The 22,310-nt window shown below is 42.6% G+C and overlaps 1 protein-coding gene across 2 annotated transcripts in view; it reads left to right on the top strand.

Annotated features, from left to right (window-relative positions):
• DTNBP1 (dystrobrevin binding protein 1) overlaps window positions 1–22,310 on the top strand; it is a 400,954-nt gene that overhangs the window by 96,885 nt on the left and 281,759 nt on the right. For both annotated transcript variants that reach the window (XM_029590691.1, XM_029590690.1), the window contains exon 4: window positions 19,605–19,737. In XM_029590691.1, coding sequence (XP_029446551.1) covers window positions 19,605–19,737 — 133 coding nt within the window. The remainder of the gene's footprint in view (window positions 1–19,604; window positions 19,738–22,310) is intronic.

The following is a 22,310-nucleotide window of genomic DNA, read 5'->3' as shown; positions in this document are numbered from 1 at the left end:
CTCCCAGGAAAGACTCAAAAAGACCATATTACAGACCACGAAGATACTACCCCCTAGCATCTTGTGGTAGGTCATCAAGACCTGTACAAAGAGCCCAAGCCAGACAGCCACGAGCTCCTAGAGCCCAGCCTCCACCCCAGACAGGTTCGGCCTTGGGGTTTCGAAATCTCACCAGAGAACAGAAGCCTGTCCACCAATCCTTCCCCAACTCTACTTGTAGGAGGTCAAATAGCCTTTTTTCATCAAAATTGGTCGCACATCACCACCGATCAATGGATACTCTCAATCATATCTCAAGGTTACCATCTGGACTTTCTAACTCTACCAAACGATGCTCCACCCAGATCGTTCTGGCCCATCAAAATCATTCCACACTTCTACAAAAGAATTATCCACCCTTCTGAGAGCCAGGGCGTGGAACCAGTTCCCTGACCTCAGCAGGGCAGAGGATACTATTCCCGATATTTCCTCATTCCAAAGAAAACAGGAGGCTACGTCCCATATTAGACCTCCGGAAACTCAACAAATTCCTGCGCAAAGAAAAGTTCAGAATGGTATCCCTAGTTACCATGCTACCTCTACTTCAAACGGGAGATTGGCTCTGTTCTCTGGATCTTCAAGATGCTTATGCTCACATTCCAATATTCCTTCTTCATCGCAAGTATCTACTCTTTCTGGTGGGACATCAGCATTTCCTGTACCGAGTATTACTGTTCAGACTTGCCTCAGCACCTCGAGTGTTCACAAAGTGCCTGGCAGTGGCAACGGCCCAATTATACAAGGAAAAGTGTACACGTTTTTCCCTATCTGGACTGGCTCATCAGAAGCCAGTCAAGATAAGAAGCTATCAACTCTCTCAAGCTCACAATCAATTTACTCCATTCATTGGGATTCCTAATCAACTACCAGAAATCCCATTTCAGACCATCTCACCTATTGCAATTCATTGGAGCAGAATTAAAAACCATAACGTCAAAAACTTTCCTTCCAAAAGACCGTGCAGAGACACTCTCCTCATTAGCAAAATCTCTACGCACAAGGACACAGGCAACAGCCCATCAGTTCCTAACTCTGCTCGGCCACATGGCCTCCATATTTCATGTCAGTCTCATGGCCAGATTAGCCATGAGGGTCACTCGTTGGACGTTGAGAGCGCAGTAGCTACAAGCCATTCAACCACTGTCATCTCCAATTCAAATAACTCAACAACTACGTTCCTCTCTCCTCTGGTGGGAGAACACGGACAACTTGCTCACAGGCCTATCCTTCCAACAGCCAATTCCGCAAGTAACTTTGACTACCGATGCGTCCACCTTAGGGTGGGGAGCGCACATAGGAAATCTCCAAACTCAAGGTACTTGGATGAAACTCGAAGCAACATTTCAAATCAATTTCCTAGAGCTTCGAGCTATACGTTATGCGCTGCCATGCGTTCAAGGACAGCCTTTCTAACAAGACTGTTTTGATACAGATAGACAACACAGTAGCCATGTGGTACCTGAAGAAACAGGGAGGTACAGGCTCGTATCTCCTTTGTCAAGAAGCAGCACAGATTTGGGACTGGGCCCTGACACATTCAATGTTTCTCCGGGCCACTTATCTGGCAGGAATTCACAACATAGTAGCAGACCGTCTCAGTCGTCAATTCCAACCTCACGAATGGTCCCTGGACCCCTTGGTAGCGACCAGGATTTTTCAAAGTTGGGGTCAACCAACAGTGGACCTCTTTGCATCTGAACTGAATCGCAAAGTGGACAGATTCTGCTCCCTGCACCAGTGCAGAAACCAGTTAGCCAAGGACGCCTTTGCTCATCCCTGGAATTCAGGCCTTCTATACGCATATCCCCCTATACCGCTAATAACCAAGACTCTAGTGAAGCTACAACAGGACAAAGGATTCATGATACTCATAGCCCCGTATTGGCCTAGACAAGTATGGTTTCCAATACTCCTCGATCTCTCAATCAGAGAACCAATTCACCTGGTCACAGCACCCACTATCATAACTCAAGATCAGGGCTGGTTGCGCCGTCCCAACCTTCAGTCCCTCTCTCTAACAGCCTGGATGTTGAAAGCTTGATCTTGCAACCACTCAATCTTTCAACTACTGTTTCTCAAGTTCTTGTAGCTTCACGTAAGCCTTCCACATGAAAAACCTATCACTCTAAGTGGAAAAGATTCACTATGTGGTGTGCACAGAAAAGTATTAACCCTTTTTCATGCCCTACTTCATCTTTATTAGACTATCTATGGCACCTGTCAGCCTCAGGTCTCCAGACCTCGTCAGTAAGAGTACATCTCAGTGCAATCTCAGCGTACCATAATACAATAGCGGATGCACCAATATCAGTACAACCCCTTGTCAGTAGATTTATGAGAGGTTTAATTCATCTTAAGCCCCCTATACAACCACCGGTCTCAGAATGGGACCTTAATGTAGTACTATCAAAACTCATGCCTTCTCCTTTTGAACCCATGGATTCCTGCAATGTTAAATTTCTCACATGGAAGACTATCTTCTTAATAGCCATTACATCTGCTAGAAGAGTTAGTGAGTTACAAGCACTTGTCACATACTTACCCTATACGAAGTTCCTACTTGACCAAGTGGTACTCCGTACACACCCAAAATTCCTTCCCAAGGTAGTTACGGAATTCCATTTGAATCAATCCATAGTCTTGCCCACATTCTTCCCAAGACCGCACTCTCACCAAGGGGAGAGGTCTTTGCATACCTTGGACTGTAAATGTGCACTTGCATATTACTTAGATTGCACTGCAGTCAATAGGAAATCCACTCAACTCTTTGTTTCTTTTGATCCAAACAAACCAGGTAAAGCAGTGGGCAAACAAACTCTCTCCAACTGGCTTGCAGATTGTATAGAGTTCTGCTATGAAAAAGCAGGTCTTCCTCTCCAAGGGCGAGTAAAGGCGCATTCAGTAAGAGCAATGTCAACCTCATTAGCACACTGTCGTTCAGTGCCAATAGCTGACATACGTAAAGCTGCAACATGGAGTTCTCTTCACACCTTTGCAGCTCGTTACTGTTTAGATAAGGAAGACAAGATTCAGCCTATGGACAATCTGTCTTAAAGAACTTGTTTCCAACTTAATCCCAACTCCTTCTACATACAACCTGCTGTGATTCCAGGCTGCCTCAAAATTCCCCAACAGTACACCGGTTGTTGTGCCTATCGCACAAGTGTACGCTGTTGGTTCACTACATATTGATTCAGCCTATAGCTTGCTAATCACCCATATGTGAGGACTAGCATCCTGCTTGTCCTGGGATAAAGCAAAATTGCTTACCTTGTAATAGGTGTTATCCCAGGACAGCAGGATGTAGTCCTCACGAAACCCATCCGCCACCCCGCAGAGTTGGGTCCGATACGTTTTATTATTTTATTTTTGGCTAAAGCTTATTGCTACAAACGAGACTGAAAGGAGACCCCTGTGGATCAGGGAATTATAGCATGCTGAGCATGCTCGGTGGCCTCGGAGGGCCAGTCAAAAGTTTCTAGAAACTTTGACAGAGTTTTCCGTGATAAGGCTCAGTCAGTGACATCACCTATATGTGAGGACTACATCCTGCTGTCCTGGGATAACACCTATTTAGAAGGTAAGCAATTTTGCTTTTTTAAATGTTAAAAAAAAAAAAAAAAGCACTAGGGAGTAAAACTTTTACAATAAAAAAAAAAAAAAAGTTCCCAGAGTTAGGCAAAGATACCCAGACATATCAGGAGGATGATCAGGATGGTGGAATTCTTTCACCCAGTGCTCTTACAGCGGTGCCCAAGAGTCTCATCCCCTGATCACCTTCCTGTGGTGGGCATGCATCGCTATCCACTTGGTCGCCATCCTCCGCATCACAGCAAAAAAAATTCTCACCTGGTTAGAGGCTTGTCATCGAGTGTACGGGCCCCCAGTGGTGACCCTCTTGGCTGCTGTGGTGTGGGAAGTAGCAGAACAAGCAGAGAAGAATGCAGGCCTCGCTCGGTCAGCAGATGCTGGCCAGCCTGTGTCTCCACGTCCCTAACTCCCCTGAGCAAAAAGGAGAGGAGCCCCTTTGGGGACGAGGATAGGGTCTATCAGTGGGGGCCTGGAGGGTAACTCTTGGCGGTGGTGGGGCTGTGGACCACTGCCGCTTCTGCTCTAGGTGATGGGTGAGGTGGGAGAGGAGCACTGCGCTCCCCCCCCAACAGCGGTGGCTGCTGCTGTCTCTGCGGGATTAGGGGCTGGCACTTCGCCTCCATCATCCACATCTTTCTTCTCATTTGGCTCCTCCTCGGACGATGACATTGAAGAGGTGTTCCCTGCAGGTATAAAGTAAGTGTGTGCTATGATCTCAGGTTAAAAAGACAGTTAAATTTCCTGATGTTTGATGACTGTGCCCAATTGACTTGATGATTGTCTTACCACCAACCACATCTCGCAAGCACGCAGCCGGTCCAATCATCTCCTCTTTGAGAAGCAACTCCTGGGTCGTCGTCTTCAGGTCCTCTATCTATGGGCAAAATGGAGCAATGGTTACCATATTAATGTTTTTTTTTCTCAGAATGGAAATTGCACACACTTGCCCCACAAATAATGCCAACTTTGTTTCTCCTGCTAACCATAACCCCTCCCTCCCGAATCTGATGCAAGGCCTTTTCCTGCTAACCTTAACACTCACTCCTTCCCTGCCCCCCGCCATGCATGGCCTGCTGCTAACCTTACCCACCCCCCACCCCACCCCTTTTCCTTCTTCCCATTCATGGCCTTCTCCTGCTAATCTTAACTTCCCTTCTATCCTCCCCATGCAAGGCCTTTTCCTGTTAACTTAAACCCCCCTTTCCCCCTAAGGTCATCAGCAATCTACTTATCACTCTGGGGTAGGAAGCTTCCCTGTTAAAGAAGACCTGCAAGGTGTGCCAGGCTAAATGTAACCAATGCAGATTTCTACGCTGCCCTGGTGTGTTAGGTAGGTGCCTATGTGGCTGTATAAGTAAACATGCAGTCCACCTCTTTATGCACTCGCATGTTAAATGCCTCACTTCAGCCACATATTTATTACTGCCAGTGGGGAAAAAGTTTGGGGAGGGGGTGAGAGAGGAATAGGGGAAGAAGTAAGAATGAATGGTGTAGGAAAAAGGGTAAAGGGATGTAGAGAGGTGAATGTGCATTTTGGAGAGTGTTTATATGCTGCCCTGCCCCCTTTTCGCACACCTGCTCTTCTCCCTTAGCCGGCAATATCCAGGCCTCCTCATCTGTCACTGGCAATGTATTACATGATGGTGTCTTGGCCTTTTTGTTGTCGAATTCTTTATTGTAAGATCCCTGAGTTTTGATTCGAGAGATGGCACGGTGACTCTCTACCTGGGGATACCAGAATCGGCAAAACATACCCCAATGTGACCTGCTGTATTGGCTGAATCGGTGAGCGCAGAGGCAGATGCAGAGGGGGTGATCAGGATTGCAAGGAGTAGATAAGTGAATGTATGGTCCTAAATCAATGGCAGTTCCATAAAGAATGTCATCACTCATTGCTGCTATGAGCAGAGATGGTCAAAGAGCTTTTGCACCTCCAGCATACAAGTCTCGCTTCGCAGATGCCTCCATCCTCCTGAATCTTCTTATGCTTGGTCAGCTGTCCTCAGTTGCTCATCTCTTCTAAACATGTAAGTAGCATCAGTTAAAACTTCTAGTGGTCTCATCCCTTCTGAGGCCTCCTAGAGTTGGAAAATTATTGTGGAGCCTGTTCTTCTAACTTTTTATTTTCTTCCTCTTTTTTTTTCTTTTCTCTTCTGCAGGTTCTAATAAACCTTGTTGCTGATCGTTACTGTATGCGGAGATGGTCAGAGTTTCTGCACTTCCTTCTGGCACTGAAGGATCTCACGCCTGCCAGCCTAGTCTCTTTGCAGACGCCGCTCCCTCCCCGACTGTGCCTTTTCCTGGCCTGTCTTCACTTGTCGCTGCTGCATGTGGATATGGATATTGTGCTCTTGCACCTCTCACCGGCATCGATGCTTCTCACATATGCAAGTCTCGATTGCTCACAGATGCCTTCTTCCTCCTGAATCTTCTTATGCCTGATCAGCTGTCCTCCATTGTTTGTCTCCTCTAAATATAGCCATAAAATCCTCAAGTGGGCTTATCCCTTCTGCACACTTCTTTTGTCTTTTCCACCCCTTCTTACCCCTCCTCTGCTCACTCACCCAACACCCCTTCTTTGGTATTCTCCCCCCCCCCCCCCCCCCCCAATCAACCCAACCTTCTCTCATGTGCAAGTCTTGCTCCTCACAATTTCTCCAACTCCACCTCTGCTTACTTACCCACCCCTCTTGTTTGGTCTTCCCCCTCACCACCCCCCCCCCTCTCCTGTACAAGTCTTGTTCCTCACAATTTCTAAATGGTTTTTCTTTGTTTCTTAACCTGCTCTTTTCATGGGCTGTCATTGTCACTCGTCACTAGTGTACATGGAGATGGCAATTGGGCTCTTGCACTTCCTTCTGACGCCAGTGCTTCTCATGCATGTGTACCTCATCTCTTCACAAATGCCTCTCCCTCCTTGGCCATTGTCATGTTTCTTTAAGGTTAAATAAAGTAATTGCACTGATTTCACCTGTCTTTTTTTTTTTTTTTTTTTTTAATTTTAACTTTATTATTTTTCATCAATGATTACATCATGAAAATAAGAAAAATTATCCCATAACAAATTCAGAAAATCATTTGTTAACATATCACATAACTGGGGGAACCATAGGAAACTTATATATATAGATAGCCAGCAAAATTATGAGTTCTACTAGCCAAGACAAAATCTTTAGGAGAAACTGATTTATAAGTTACATTTTAATGAACGCCACTCTCTGGTACCTCAGCTTGATTTTATCCACTAAAAATGTTTCTAAATGTGTAGGATCCACAAATCCAAATTTTTTCCCCTCATAAGTAGCAAAACAAAGACATGGGAATTTTAAGAAAAATGTTGTTCCAAGTGCCAATACACCATTTTTTAAGGACAAAAAATATTTTCTCCTTGCTTGAGTGGCTCGAGCCACATCAGGGAATATTTGGATTTTATGTCCGCAAAATAAGACTTCTTTAAATCTGAAAAACTTTTTAAACAAATTTTCCTTATCCTGCTCGGCAACAAAGGAGATAAAGAGAGTCGCTTTATTATTTATTACATCAATCGACTCTTCTAAAAAGGTTGATATACCCAAACTTGAGGGAGCCTCTTCGTTCACATTTTGTCCTCCAGCATTTCTGGCTGACTTTTTTGGCAAATAATATATTTTTGAAAGTTTAGGGATTTCCTCCTCTTCATACAACAACATCTCTTTCAAAAACTTTTTAAACATCCTAGGCGAGATAAAGGGAAATTTATAATTCTCAAGTTCTTTGATCTTAAATTTTCTATATATTCAATTTCCTTATGCATAATTATACTATCTCGAATAATTCAAAATTCAGAGAATGTGTTTAATTGCACCTTAGTTGTTAAAGCAGACATATCCTTCTCACATTTATCAACTTTCCTCACTTGTTCATCTATTAAAATTCTATTAGCATTAATTACAGTCGACAAAATGTATTCATCATAATTATATTATTATCAAGCTTTGATATCATTCTACCTATATCTACCAAAGTAACATTATCTGGTATAACCACTGGACTAACATTACTTTCTGTATCAACTGGGAGCATTATCCATACATCATTATCTAAAGATATATTAACATTTTCAGTCCAACGAGATTCAGCTTGTTTAATCAAGCCTAAGTTCCCTTGAATCGCTCCTACCAGTTTCCCAGCCGCCTCAATCGATGGCAACACATTCGGCTGTGGTGGAGACGACGGTCCTTCACCAGGACTTAGGGAGACTAAAGATGTAGCTCCCAAACGGTTCTCATTCGGCATTTCCATCATTCTTAAAACATGATGGTCCATGGGGCCAGTGCGATATTGTTGCACAGGAGAAGTGATTTTTCGCCTTCCTTTTCCTGCCCATTGAAGAAATAAAGAGGAAATTAATTTCCAGTCAGCCACCGGCCTTCCCCGGACTAAGCCGGACCAAGTCGCGCGCCGGTGGCTGTGGGGCGCCACCCTTCCACAGATCTTATAGTCAGTGGGGGCGTCCTTACCTGACGTTACTCTGCTGCGACCTCAGCTTCTCCTGTCAGGTAGATGTTTCTCACGGGGTCTCCGGTTCCAGGTGTTCTCTGGGAGAGCGAACACCACTTCCCTTCTTCACTCACTCCCCCCTTTTTTTTCCTTTTTTTATATAAGGATCTGGCCATTTTCTAGTTATTTCATTCTCAGAAGGTACTCCTGCTTCCTCCTTCCCATTCCCTCTCCTCTCCCATGCAAGACTGGATCCTCACATCTTATCCACACCCTAACTCTCCCCTTTTCCTCTTCTCACTAGGTACTCTCTTCCACCCCACTGCCCTCCTCGTATCACAAGAAAGTTGTGTTCATTATGTCACCCACCCCCCTTTCTGTTCTCTCAGCAAAAACTCCTATCATTAATTCTCCTTCCTCTGTCTCCCCCTCCCCCCCTCCCCAAGTGCAGAAGCCCAACAAAACAAAGGACACCCATACCATTGCCAATCTAAAAAGATTTTTATGAACACATTTTTTAAACTTTTAATCAAAATATATTCAAAATAAAAATAACAGGAAGGAGAAAAACTATTTACCAAAAATAAAAAGGGGCTGGGACAGTAGGGAGGACAGAGACAACAGCTTTAGGGGTTTTGCTCGCACAGTTCCATGCGCCTCGCTAAGACCAGCAGAACTCTTGTATGTTCCTGCTGGACCTCAGCTATGTACATAGTTATAATGGCAAGACCCCCAAGGGCTGCCTGATTCGCTCTTAGCTCCTCCCCCCAACATCTGGACGGCCTGGTTGACTTGGTGCTGAGAAACCAGCTCATTGCCTGGCATGAATGTCCAGATGATGAGCCATGTTCCCAGCTGGGCCACCAGATATTAATGGAAAAGCATGAGGGTGTGATGCAAGCCTACCTCAAGCAGCAAAGGCTGCCCAGTCCATGCCTCTTCCTCCCTACTGGCTTGGTCAAAATGGGAAAGAGGCCTTACAGAGGTGGGGGGAGGGTGCTGTGGCCTGGGGTATGCCTCCTGGAGGTGGCAACCTGCCATCACTGCTTTGCTTCCAGGTAGTACCTGAGGTGGGGGGAGGAGTAGCCCTCTTGCTGCTGCTCCTGCTCTTCCTCCTACTTGGCCAGTGAAGACACCCCTCTCCTTTGTTTTCCCCCTCTTCTAGAAATCAATGCTCCTTACATATTCCCCCCTCCCCTTCATTCCTACATCTCCTCTCATTAAAGACTCCCTGTGACAATCCCCTGTTCCTTGGACTTCCCCCTACCTCCTTTCCTCTCTCCTCTACCAATTAATCAATGATCCTTACATATTCCTCCCTCCACTCCCCTTCCTATACCTCTCACTAAGGGCTCCCTCCAACAAACTCCCTTCTTTGGACTCCCCTCCCCCCCATTCCCCCCTTCGCTTAGTCAATGATCCTTATATATTGTCGTCCCCCCCCCCCCCCACTCCACCCGCCCTTTCTACACCTTCATTCACTAAGTACTCCCTCCACAACCCCCTTTGTTTAGTCTCCCCCTCCCCTTTCCACCCCTCCCATTCCCAATCAAACAATGATCCTTACATTTTCCCCTTAAGAGGAGGAAATAAGTCTCCTAGAAGGACAAGAACATGACTGATTCAAATATGCCGCAGCTATTCATAATACACAACTGTTGTCATAGTTAATCATTTTTGCAACTCTAGACTGAGGAAGTGAAGAGGCTGGGCCATGGTTTGAGCCTCAGAAAGAGGAGTTAACTAGACCAGATGTGTGCCCAACTGGATGAGTCTAGAAGGGAGGGTGTTTTTACACTAGTCTGAAAGGTTAGAGAGTGTCATACAGTGAGGAAGGGGTGGGTGGGGAGTTTGAAATAAAAAAGATTTGAATTGACAAAAACCCTTCCTCCTCTTTTCCATTTACATGCTGCTAGCATCCTTTGTCAAGATGACTTCTACTGTGAGGTGAAAGCCTCCAGCCTGTGCACATAGAGCATATTTTTTGCTGGGGTGGCAGGTTCAAGGCACTTGCTATAAGGGTCTGGCTTCCTTTTGGTGTATCAACTTGATCCCATGCTTTGGTTACCCCTGACGTCTTGCTCATTTCTCCCCCTCTCCACTCCCTACCAACCACCTCTTCCCAATGTTTGTGACAACTCCCCCCCCCCTTTCCCCCTCCCTCCTTTTATCCACTCTCCTGTTTGATCCCTCCTCTAACCTCCCACCTTGGCTCTTCCAGCCACCATATTCTGGTTCAACATGGAAGCTGCCTGACCATGAAAATTTAGTATCAGCCAAGTGATGTCCATGGACCACAAGACTCCTGCCTGACTGTGAAGGGGAAATAGCAGACAGGCTGATCTGCTTGTATTAAGTATATGTTCTGCCGGCCCCATTTCTTAAGCCTGTGAACCCATTACACAAGACTGGCGATCCTTAAGAATACCCAATCCAAGGATGGCATCAAATGCATATAGCAAAGACTACAAGACAAAATAAATTCATAGAACTACTAAAATTTTAATAAACAAAGTATTTATGAGAATTTTCAAAAACATAGTACAAAAGAGCCAGTGCTTCAAACAAATTCCTTTCTGGCAGTCTTACTCAGAGAGGGAATGGTGCTGCTCAACCAAAATAGTCAGTGATGACCTTGCACGTTATCTCATTTCCACTCTTAGTATTGTCTCTTCCTGGGGCCGGAGTGCACATCTCTGCCTCTATTGCTAGTTCTGGGTTAAGTTCCTGCTTGATGCCATGTTGGAGGGCTATATTGTAGAGCATACAATAAGCTACCATGATATCTGTAATCTTTTCAGGTGACTATTGAAGAGCGCCTCCTGAGTGGTCCAGGCAGCAGAACCTACCTTTCAGCACTCCAAATGTGCACTCTATGACCCCCCTGGTTTTAATATGTGCTTCCTGATATCTCCTTTCTGCTGGAGTTTGAGGCACTACAAGTGGTGTGAGCAGCCATGATCTGCATTCATAGCCAGCGTCACCTATAGAACACAAGAAAAATACAATTATATATTTTCATAGGAAAAATATGATGTAACTTCCTTAAAGCTCCCTGCCAACCATACCCTTCCCTGCAAGCTGACCTCTGAAACAAATTATCGTGCACACTGGCAGCCAATGTCCCAATAAATCCTTACTGTTCTGCCTTAGATGCTCACCACTACGTGCTGACGTGTAGCATATTATGCATCATAGCACCTATGTAGCTAACAGCATGTACAATGATGCCTTAATTATACCTGACTGCATGCTTATTAGTACATTGTTTCCAATACATGTCTGTTCAGATAACTACTAATCAAGCATGTCAACTTACATTGAAGGATGCCAGGATATAATATTATAGCCGTTCTCATGAATGTGTGCAAAAATGTCAACTAAAGAGAAATATGAGCTTGTAGGGTAAGTAACCAGTTTAGTAGACACTTTGTGCACCGATGTACCAGAAAGCACATACTAACTAGCCTTTTATTCTCTCCTCTGCATACTTACCTCTGACTAAAATTTGAAATTTTTAAGTGCACATCCCTATCCCCACGTTACTGATTGCAATTAAAAAGTAGTTGCTTTTGTTTATAACTTATCCAGTCACTAGCCTTCACCATATTCACCAGTGCTTACTGAGTCAGGATGAATGAATCATGATTGCTTCTAGGGAATTTTGCCACAATGCTGATTATCTTCATTCGCACATTGCATGCCACTTGAATATTCAGAGTGGTAATATTTCTTATTTGGGTATGCCATTTTTCTGCCATGAGGAGGGGTGAGAGCCACATGGGTGCAATCAATAGTGAACACCGCGCAAAAATGAGGAGCAAAGCACACATATATCAAATAAGGCAGAATGTGTGCTGCGGAAGTCTAGCGGTCTGGAGTACTCCAGTAAATGTCCAAATGTCCAAATATAGGTGTGAAGTAGATACTTTTATTTGTGAAGATAAAGGAATTTAAATCCAAATTACTTCAGATGTGCATACTTTTATTTGGACATTTACTGGAATCCTTCAGACCGCTTTAGCAGCACACATCCTGCCTTCTTATCTTATACAATTAATAGTGCCTATCACATTTGGCGTACCCACTATATTGTAGAAAGCTCTCTCCATCTCTTGCCACTCCCAAAGCTGCTGTGGGTAGCTATGTAGTACCTGACCCTTTTCAGCATGGCCCTCGGTACCTGACTGAAATGACAGGAGAACATTAATTGCTCCATGCTAGCCACCACAGCTACTGTGTTCTGGAATGAACCGGTGGCCTGAAAATGAAGGGCTCTGAGCAGCTTCACAAGGCCAGGGATAGCATATCCACAGTCTGTCAGGAGATCCATGTCCTCTCTGATCTTGTCATACAAACCCATGAGAGCCCTGGAACTCAAGTCTGTACATCCTTGCCACATCCGACTCCAGCATCCCCAGCAGTGTGGTTCTGAGATGGAATAACCGCAGCCTCTGAGCTCTTCTGTGGCTTGCTTCAACCAGAACAATCTGCTCCTCTTAGTCCCTCCTTTCTGTCTGTTCTCCCTGAACCTCTCTCTCCTATCACAATCTGTCACTTGCCACAACTTCTGCTGCTGTAATCCTTTAGCAGACCCGCCGGATAATACCACAGCATCATGAACAAATGAACGCAATCCGTGTATTCCATAATCACACTAGAGCTGCAAGGACACACAACCACACCACATCGATGCAAGCAATGGAAAAAATGGCCCCCGCGTCGACGCTGTCACTTAACTTGATCCCTGACCATGGTGCTAAAAAACCATCATTAAAAAATCTACACTAGCATTTCTCCCTGCCAATGCAGCTCCCTGCATTGCCCATGAATAGATAACTTCATCCTTTACATGTCATTTGCATCCATTCACACTAAATCAGTTGTTGGTCTGTAAGTGGCTTTGTGCAGAAAATCACACGTTCAATACGCACACAAACCCGCAGCAGCTTTAGTGCTGCTAATTACATCATCCCCATTGAATGGACAGGAATCAAAAATACTTTGAAACTTGAAGGTCATATTTCATCTTTAGGATTGTTGCTCTGTAGGAAGTATTTTATGAAAACTGTTTTTATAGCAGTACTGCTTACATAATTTTGTATACCAAAATTGAAATGACCAAAAATGCACTTTTTCAAAATTGTTTTGTTCTTTCATCTCAGATAATTCCCCTTTATCACTGTATTTATTTTTCCTTTGGAAATTCCTGTGTTGACTCCCATATCTTCCTCCCCTACTGTCTCCTTCAACTCATGTCACCTATTTTTTTTCTTTTTTCTTTTCAACTCCCATTTATAACTTCTGCTGCTGTAATCCTTTAGCAGACCCGCAGGATAATACCACAGCATCAGGAACAAATGAACGCAATCCGTGTATTCCATAATCACACTAGAGCTACAAGGACACACAACCACACCACATCGATCAGTGGACTGACCAAGGCATCCCATAAAAACCAAGGACCTCCATAGAGACCAAGAGAATTCCAAATCTATATCCTGGGGGTACATAGTTATCGCTTTATTGGCAAAAAGTGAAGAGATCATCGTAATACCACTGGAACCGGGAAAAGTACAAGACTGGAAGATTGGGCATCCAAATGGCAGATGAAATTTATTGTGGACAAGTGCAAGGTGTTGCATATAGGGAAAAATAACCCTTGCTGTAGTTACACGATGTTAGGTTCCATATTAGGAGCTACCACCCAGGAAAAAGATTTAGGCATCATAGTGGATAATACTTTAAAATTGTCAGCTCAGTGTGCTGCAGCAGTCAAAAAAGCAAACAGAATGTTAGGAATTATTAGGAAAGGAATGGTTAATAAAACGGAAAATGTCATAATGCCTCTATATCGCTCCATGGTGAGACCGCACCTTAATACTGTGTACAATTCTGGTCGCCACATTTCAAAAAAGATATAGTTGCGATGGAGAAGGTACAGAGAAGGAAGGGGATGGAACAGCTCCCCTATGAGGAAAGGCTGAAGAGGTTAGGGCTGTTCAGCTTGGAGAAGAGACGGCTGAGGGGGGATATGATAGAGGTCTTTAAGATCATGAGAGGTCTTGAACGAGTAGATGTGAATCGGTTATTTACACTTTCGAATAATAGAAGGACTAGGGGGCATTCCATGAGGTTAGCAAGTAGCACATTTAAGACTAATCGGAGAAAATTCTTTTTCACACAATGCACAATAAAACTCTGGAATTTGTTGCCAGAGGATGTAGTTAGTTAGTGTAGCTGGGTTCAAAAAAGGTTTGGATAAGTTCTTGGAGGAGAAGTCTATTAACGGCTATTAATCAAGTTTACTTAGAGAATAGCCACTGCTATTAATTGCATCAGTAGCATGGGATCTTGGTAGTTGCCAGGTTCTTGTGGCCTGGTTTGGCCTCTGTAGAAAACAGGATGCTGGGCTTGATGGACCCTTGGTCTGACCCAGCATGTCAGTTTCTTATGTTCTTAAGTATGCTTTTATTTTTCTCCTCTCCTCCCTTATAATCTGCTGTCTGCTTTCCTCTTCTGTTTCACTCTACATCCCTTTCCAACCAGGCTGTTAAAAGGCTCATTCTTCCATGGACTGGTGGAGAAGGGAGGCTGCTGCTGCTGCTCTTCCTCTTTCTCTTCAGACTGCAGGGAAAGGAATCCCTGGGCCACGCTTCAGGCCATGAGGGAAAGGAACTCCTAAGCTTGTAGCACTTCCTCTTGTTTCTTTCTCTAGCACCTGGAGGACTACTATTTTCTGAGCAAATGGTGCTAGTAGAACAGGAAAAAAGTTGAATAGCCACTTATTCAGACTGGGAGATTGTTTTTGGATTGATGGAAATACTGAGCCAGCCTTGAACTCTTAGCCATCACCGGTGATCATATTTTTTTGAACCTGTGGAAATGACTTCTGATTGGTTTATCCACAATACAAAAAAAAATGGTGTACTTTTGAAAACTTTAATTTACATTTACAAATTCCACTATGAATACATACAGCAATAAAGATCATAACACACAAATTTAAAAGCCCCCCCACAATAATACCAAAGCCCAACTAGGAACCTAGTTTCGACGAACAATCGTCATCTTCAGGGGACATGCCGACTTGAATGCATTCATTCAACTCCATGCCTAACATGCCGACTTGAATGCATGCATTCAAGTCAGCATGTTAGACATGGAGTTGTTTGTGGATGTATGCATGCGTTGGCGTTACGCAAGTGAATGCCTTTAATCGCTCGTTTGGAGTTGGGGAGGAAAGATGCAGTTAACCTTGTGAGGTGATTTCACACTGGTGAAAACGGCAGACTTCATAATGAGCTTAAGTGACAATAAATATGCGCCGGCGTTTTTTGTGATTGAATTCAGAGCGTGGATAGTAAGTTTGGAAAACAAATCCTTGAGTTGTTGTAGCAAATATTATGAAAGCAGTTTATTAAATGAAGCATTATTTTGTTAAATATGTTGATATATTTTGAAACATAGTATGGTATCAGTTAGGTTTTGGAAAGTATATGTGTGGGGTTTATATGTATTTTGTTTCTGGGATTTTTAATTGGGTGGGTGTCACCTGAAGAACACGATTGTTTGTCGAAATTATGTTCCTAGTTAGGCTTTGGTATTATTATGGGGGGCCTTTAAATTTGTATTATGATCTTTATTGTTTTATGTATTCATAGTGGAATTTGTAAATTAAAGTTTTCAAAAGTACACCATTTTTATATTGTAGATATTGACATGTTAATGGTGTTATATTGATCACCCTTGTTTTTTACCGTTTCTGATTGGTTTATTCAATATATAAAGTTGTGCTCATAAGTATACATACCCCTGGCAGAATTTGTAAGCTGTGTAGCATTTTAAGAAAACATGAGTGATCAGACAAAACACATCTTGTTGTTTTTAATGTTTCAAATTAAACTATTTTATGCATCACAGAATAGCACAATCATTAATTAAACCATAGCAATAAAAGAATTAATAAAATGGTCCTGTTAAGTTTACATATTCTTGAATGTTTGGGCTGATAATACACACTCAAGTTGACACACACAGGTTCAAATGGCAATGAAGGGTAGGTATCCACACTTGTGCCTTGTTTGATTGTAATTAGTGTCTGTGAATAATTAGTCAATGAGTTTCTTAGCTCTTGAGAAACCCTTGTGAATTTCATCCAGGGCTGCACTGACTTTGGTGATTACTGAAGTATGGGGAAAGCAAAAGAACTGTCAAAGGAACTGCAAGCAAAAGTTCAACTTTATAAATCAGGAAAAGGATATAAAAAGATATCCAAAAATTTGAAAATGCCAATCAGTACTGTTCAAACTCTGATCAAGAAGTGGAAAATCATGGGTTGGGTTTATACCAAGCCAGACCAAGAAAGATTTCAGACACAACTGCCAGGAAACGTTGTTGGGATGCAAAGAAAAACCCACAAGCAACTTCTACTGACATACAGGTATCAATTAGGTGATACTTGAACAAAAATGGGCTGTATAGTTGGGTTGCCAGAAAAAAAGCCATTGCTGTACCAATGCCACAAAACAGCATGCTTATAGTACACCATAGATTACCTAGAGAAGCTTCAAAACCTGGGAGTGCTAATAGATTCAGCATTAAATATGAAACAACACATTTCTCAAAAAGTAAGGGATATGCCAAACTTATGACTCTTAGGAGACTAAATCCGCTACTAACGCCTACCAACTTCCGCTCAGTATTACAAGTCTTAATCTTTTCCAGTACTGACTACTGTAATGCCCTACTACTGGGCCTACCATACACCACAATAAGACCACTACAGATACTACAAAACACAGTGGCAAGAATTTTAACTGGTAAAAGTAGAAGAGAACATATAACCAAAACTTTACTAGAACTACACTGGTTATCCATTGAACAAAGAATACAATACAAGACTTTATGCACCATACATAAAGTAATACACGATGAAAAAGCAGAGTGGCTGAACACAGCTCTCTGCATACATACACCCCACAGAAACCTGAGATCAGCAAACAAAGCACTGCTAACTATTCCCTCAGTTAAGACGGCCAGACTAACTCAAGTAAGGAATAGGGCCTATCCCTAGCAGGACCCCCAATATGGAACAATATGCCATTAGAAATCAGACTGCAAAGAAACATCAAAACCTTCAGAAAAAGTTTAAAAATGTGGCTAATTAAGCAAGCATACCACAAAGAGAATTGAGAGGAGAACCCAGGGAAATGTTGGTTGCGGTCAGTCAAACTCCCATGCACACACACACCTTTTTTCTTAATGCGTGTGTTTCTCATTTTTATACTCTAATTCTTTTATCTTTAAACAACAAAGAACTAGTCAAGTAATACTTTATCTTATAGCTGAGACAGAGAAAACTGGACATGACTTATAATACCCACCAAATAATATTTGTTATGAAACTACTACAGTATTTTTGATGGCACCTGTTTAATTGGTAGAACTCTAGACACTCTATACAACATATAGTTATGTGTCCTATTGTGAACCGTTGTGATGGCACCCGCTTAACGACGGTATAGAAAAGACTTTAAATAAAATAAATAAAAATAAAACTTCTGGAACAAAATAATTTGGATGAGACAAAAATTGAACTTTATGATCACAACCATAAATGCTATGTTTGGAGAGGAGTCAACACCATCCCTACCATGAAGTATGGAGGTGGATCTCTGCTGTTCTGGGAGTACATGAGGTAGAGCAGCATAGAGAATTTAGTCAAAATTGATGGCAGGATGAATGCAGCTTCTTATCAGAAAATATTGGAGGAGAATTTGCATTTATCAGCCAGGAAGCTGAACATGGGGCGCACTTAGACTTTCCAACATGGCAATAATCCGAAACATAAGACCAAATCGACCCTTCAGCGGCTGCAGCAGAAGAAAGTGAAAGTTCTAGAGTAGCCATCACAATTTCCTGACCTCAGTATCAACTTTGGGCAGAACTCAAAACATGCAGTTCATGCTAGACAACCAAAGAATTTACAGAATCTGTAGGTGATTTGCCAAGAGGAATGGCTTCATTCACAACTGTCATAAAAAACTGCAAGCAGTGATTATGTAAAAGGGGGTAATACATGATATTAAGAACTAAGGATATGTAAACTTTTGAACAGGACTGTCTTATTTCCTTTATTGCTATGGTTTGTTTAATAATTGTGCTATTCTGTGATGCATAAAATAGTTAATTTGAAACACATTAAAAATAACAGCCATTTTTATCTGATCACTCAAATTTTCTTAAAATGCTACACATCTTACAAATTTTGCCAGGGTATGTAAACTTATGAGTACAAGTGTATGATGCCATTTATAATGTCATAGCCAATATGAACCAACCGGATCCAGTGAGTGTGAGATATGGTTTCTGCCGATATAAAGTAATTGCAGGGAAAGTTTATATAACTAAAATTATTTGACAGTAACATTTTAATTGCTGTACAGTAGGATGATTATTACTACTGTTCATGTGTACTGTTGGAATACTTCAAATAATTCAACTTTAAATCCAGAATTGCAATATAGCTTCTGTTACTACAGCATCATCTGGGAACATGGGGTCTATTTAATAATGTCTTGGGTGATGTACGCTGTGTACTGTAATACTTTGACTAAACTGCTGTTTAATTTTTTTTACAAAGGGTAGTTCAGGTAAGGGAGTCTGAGGCTTTCAGCTTGATGAGTAAGCTGTGAAATAGAAATCCAGAAGTTCTGAACTATTTAGAAGCACAGATTGATTACAAAGTTGGAATTTATTTAGGTGCATATATACCTAACATACTCTTTGGAACCACTCTTAAATGTTTTTTCTTTTAGTGGAAAAGAGGCGAAGGCAGTTTGTACAGAAATAGGAGATCAAAGTATTACCTCTTAAAGTGTGATATACTAGAAGAGAGCATGCCATTCGCTTATTTTATTTTCATGCGTTTGCTTTCCTGATAATGCAATTATTGGCTGACTGTAAGATCATCATGAATGTTCAGTTTTTGTTGGTGATGGTGTTAACTGACTCTTAAGAGTATTTAGGTCAAGCTGGCACTCACCTAGCCTGTCTTGACTGAGAGAAGGAGGTGAGGAGAGAGGTGTGAGAGAACAAAGGAAAAACTAATATAAACAATAGTAATGAATGCAAAAAAAAGCCTAGTAAATCAGTCTAGAACTTGTCATGGCACAGAGACCCCTCTCTTCTTGTGGCATTCATAAATATTTTTTAAAGTTGCCCTGCTGTTCTAGATCTGTTTCTTTTAAAGCTGTTGGTACATTTACATTCAGAAACAAGGTCGTAAATTTATTTATTTATAAAAATTTGTAAACCATACAATCGACACTTCTAGGTAGCTTTACAGATAACATCCATAAAAACATTCAGGAATTTAAACATAAAGCCAACACATTTACAACATTGGAAACAGCCTAACTGCAGGAACTAATATGGTGGCATTATTTTACTGCTAGCTTGCTAGTTTAATTTCCTTTATTTTCTTTTTCCAGCTTGTGGACAGTGAGGTGGTGATGCTGTTTGCATACTGGGAGAAGAAGAGGAGCAGTCTAAAAGAGCTGCAGGATCAACTGCAGCAAATTCCAGGGTTTTTAGCAGATCTGGAGTCCATGACAGCCAAACTGTGTATGTCTTATCACTTTATAACTCTTATTCTGTGTTAATAGGGTATCTGTAAATTCCCTGCTGCTGTATAGTAAACCATTAGTGGACTTTTAGTCATGTTGGGAGGGAGCATTCCAAGGAATCTGTTTGTTTGAAAATGTATAGTCTCCTTCATTCAATAATAGTTGTTCTAGGCAGATTATGTAAGATTACATAAATAATCCAAATGCACATCTAACATAAAACAAATAGAACATACTGAAAATATAAACAATATTTTCATACAGACTGCACAGAAACATGGGGCTAACCTGCATGGAATGGCACTTACTACCATAAGAAACTTGCTGGACAGACTGGATGGATGATTTGGTCTTTTTCTCTCATTACTATGTTACAAAGCACTGTAAAATAAGCTATCATAAAAACCCTCAAATGATTATATCATGAGCCCTCGGGAAAAGCTTGAAGAAATACGTAAGTCTTCAATATCTGTTAATGTTGGGGAAGGAACAGTACAGGTGTAAATGGCATTCTGCTGGACAAGCAGGGCTGAATTAGCCATGACACATAGGTGAAATCATCCAGTGGCACTGAATGAACCCATCTCTCTAGCTCAGTAAAGTTTTGCTGCCTTGTGAGCCCCTCACTCTTTTTTTTTTTTTTGTCCGAGCTTTCACATGGATGTGTACTCGGTCGTGCTCTTTCTCTCCTTTTTTAGTTTTCCTGCTTTTGCAGTCTTATTTTTGTCTTCATTTTGCCTCACTGTCTTTGCACCCCTTAAGAACTCTTTTCAGTGCTGTATAGAAGTAAAAATATTTTTTAGGGTTTCCTCATCCAAGAAGACCCAATGGCTCAAGGATTGTGTGTGACTGCAAGATATCCATCACAGATGGCCACAATATCTGATACAAGTGACTGTGAATTGATCACAACTCATCTGACTGTGGTCAGATTTGCATAGATCCCAGCAGAATTGAGTTTGGAAGATGGAGGAGCTCTGCAAGTTGGTAAAGAGATGGAACCATTCTTCTCAATGCGGAGCCTCCTTGGGCTGCCTATGTGCTAAGCTGAGAAAATCCTCCTCTGTTATGGCTTCTCTACCCATGGGGCCTGACTCTGGATCTGCCACAGCATGGGGTCAAGCAAGGCATAGAAGCTTTGAGCTCAGAAACTGACCTGTTCCAGGGTGCACTCCCGAGCCTCATCTTCTTCTAATTGTGGCTTGTTGGCACCAAGGAAGAAGCAACATTTGGCTCAATCAGGGTCTGTGCTGCCAAACACCAGTCCTCAATCTGTTGATGGATTGGCCCTTGATGCTATTGGCACAGATGCCATTGGTGCAGGGTTGGGAGCGCAGTTGTTACTGATGTCATTTGTGAAACAAGTGTCAGTAGGCCCCAGAAAGAGTATTTGCTTCTACCTTCTTCCTTTTGATGATTTTATCTCCATCTCACCATCTCTTTCCAGATCTCATGCCCTTCAGAGCCCCTTCATGTCTGCCTGAATCACTCAACCTGTATCCCTCCTACTACATTTGGAAACTCTAGACTCTGCTCCATTGTGCCTTTGGTCTTCATGCAACCTTTAGCATAGGTAGCCGGAGAGGAGGCCTTCACCTGGAGTCTGGTACCTACTTCTCAAGAGGATGATCCTATACTGTTTTGAGGGAGGAAACCTCTTCTCCAACTCTGGCCCAGAGGATGACACAGCAGAACTGGTGAAGATTTTCTTTATCTTTTTAGCAGTCAGTGACAGAGTGCACCTTCTGCCTCTCTTGTTTAGTCTGATTTGTTCCCTGAAGAGAGAGTCACTCGTTTCACACTGTGGGAGCTCCCATCAGAAATCCCAGTGGTGGAAACTAGCCTGCCATAGTTGGGCAGGCCATCCCTCTTTGTGGACAAGTCCAGCCAGCATTCCGATGATGAAGTACGAGACATGGCTGATTGGGACCTGACCCGGGCGTTTTCCCTTCTGAGATGACTGATGTCGCCACCCCAATCACCATCATCTGAGCTGCCAGATAATTTGTCCCCATCAGAAGACTGCTTGTGCACCAGATTCCTGGACATGTTACTTAAGGCCATCAGGGTTAGTGTCCAGAGAGACAAGGATCCCCAAACCGAGGTCTTTCACCTACTTCTGATTCTGGAAACTTCTTCCAAACCAGCAGTGATTTTAGTTCATAAAATTCTGTAGGATCTGTGAAAGAGAATGTGGGATAATCTAGCTTCCTTCTTTCCCCCCTCTGGTGGCCAGGAAATTGGATCTTAAGTTTGAACTTAGCTTTCCTGCTCCTTATGCAGGTACTTATCAGCAAGCTTTTCTGGATGTAGAAGAGTGCAAATGCCTTCTCATCCTGTTGCTGTACGAGTCCTTTAACAATGCAGCATGATCTTTGCAGCAGCCATTGGGGCACACCAGATAGCCTGGTTGATAGCCAGTAGCTTGCATGAGGATGTTTGTGACAAATTGGTTGGCATCTTATGTTCTGGGGACAAGGTCCAAGAAACCTTTATCCAGATTAAGGCGCAGCATATGGCCATTCAGTCCTTAGGAGCTAAATAGCCTCATTCCTCTAGATGTCCTTACTT

The sequence above is a fragment of the Rhinatrema bivittatum genome, chromosome 2, assembly GCF_901001135.1.
Source record: "Rhinatrema bivittatum chromosome 2, aRhiBiv1.1, whole genome shotgun sequence".
Lineage (NCBI taxonomy): Eukaryota > Metazoa > Chordata > Amphibia > Gymnophiona > Rhinatrematidae > Rhinatrema > Rhinatrema bivittatum.
This window is presented reverse-complemented; position numbering and strand designations above follow the sequence as displayed.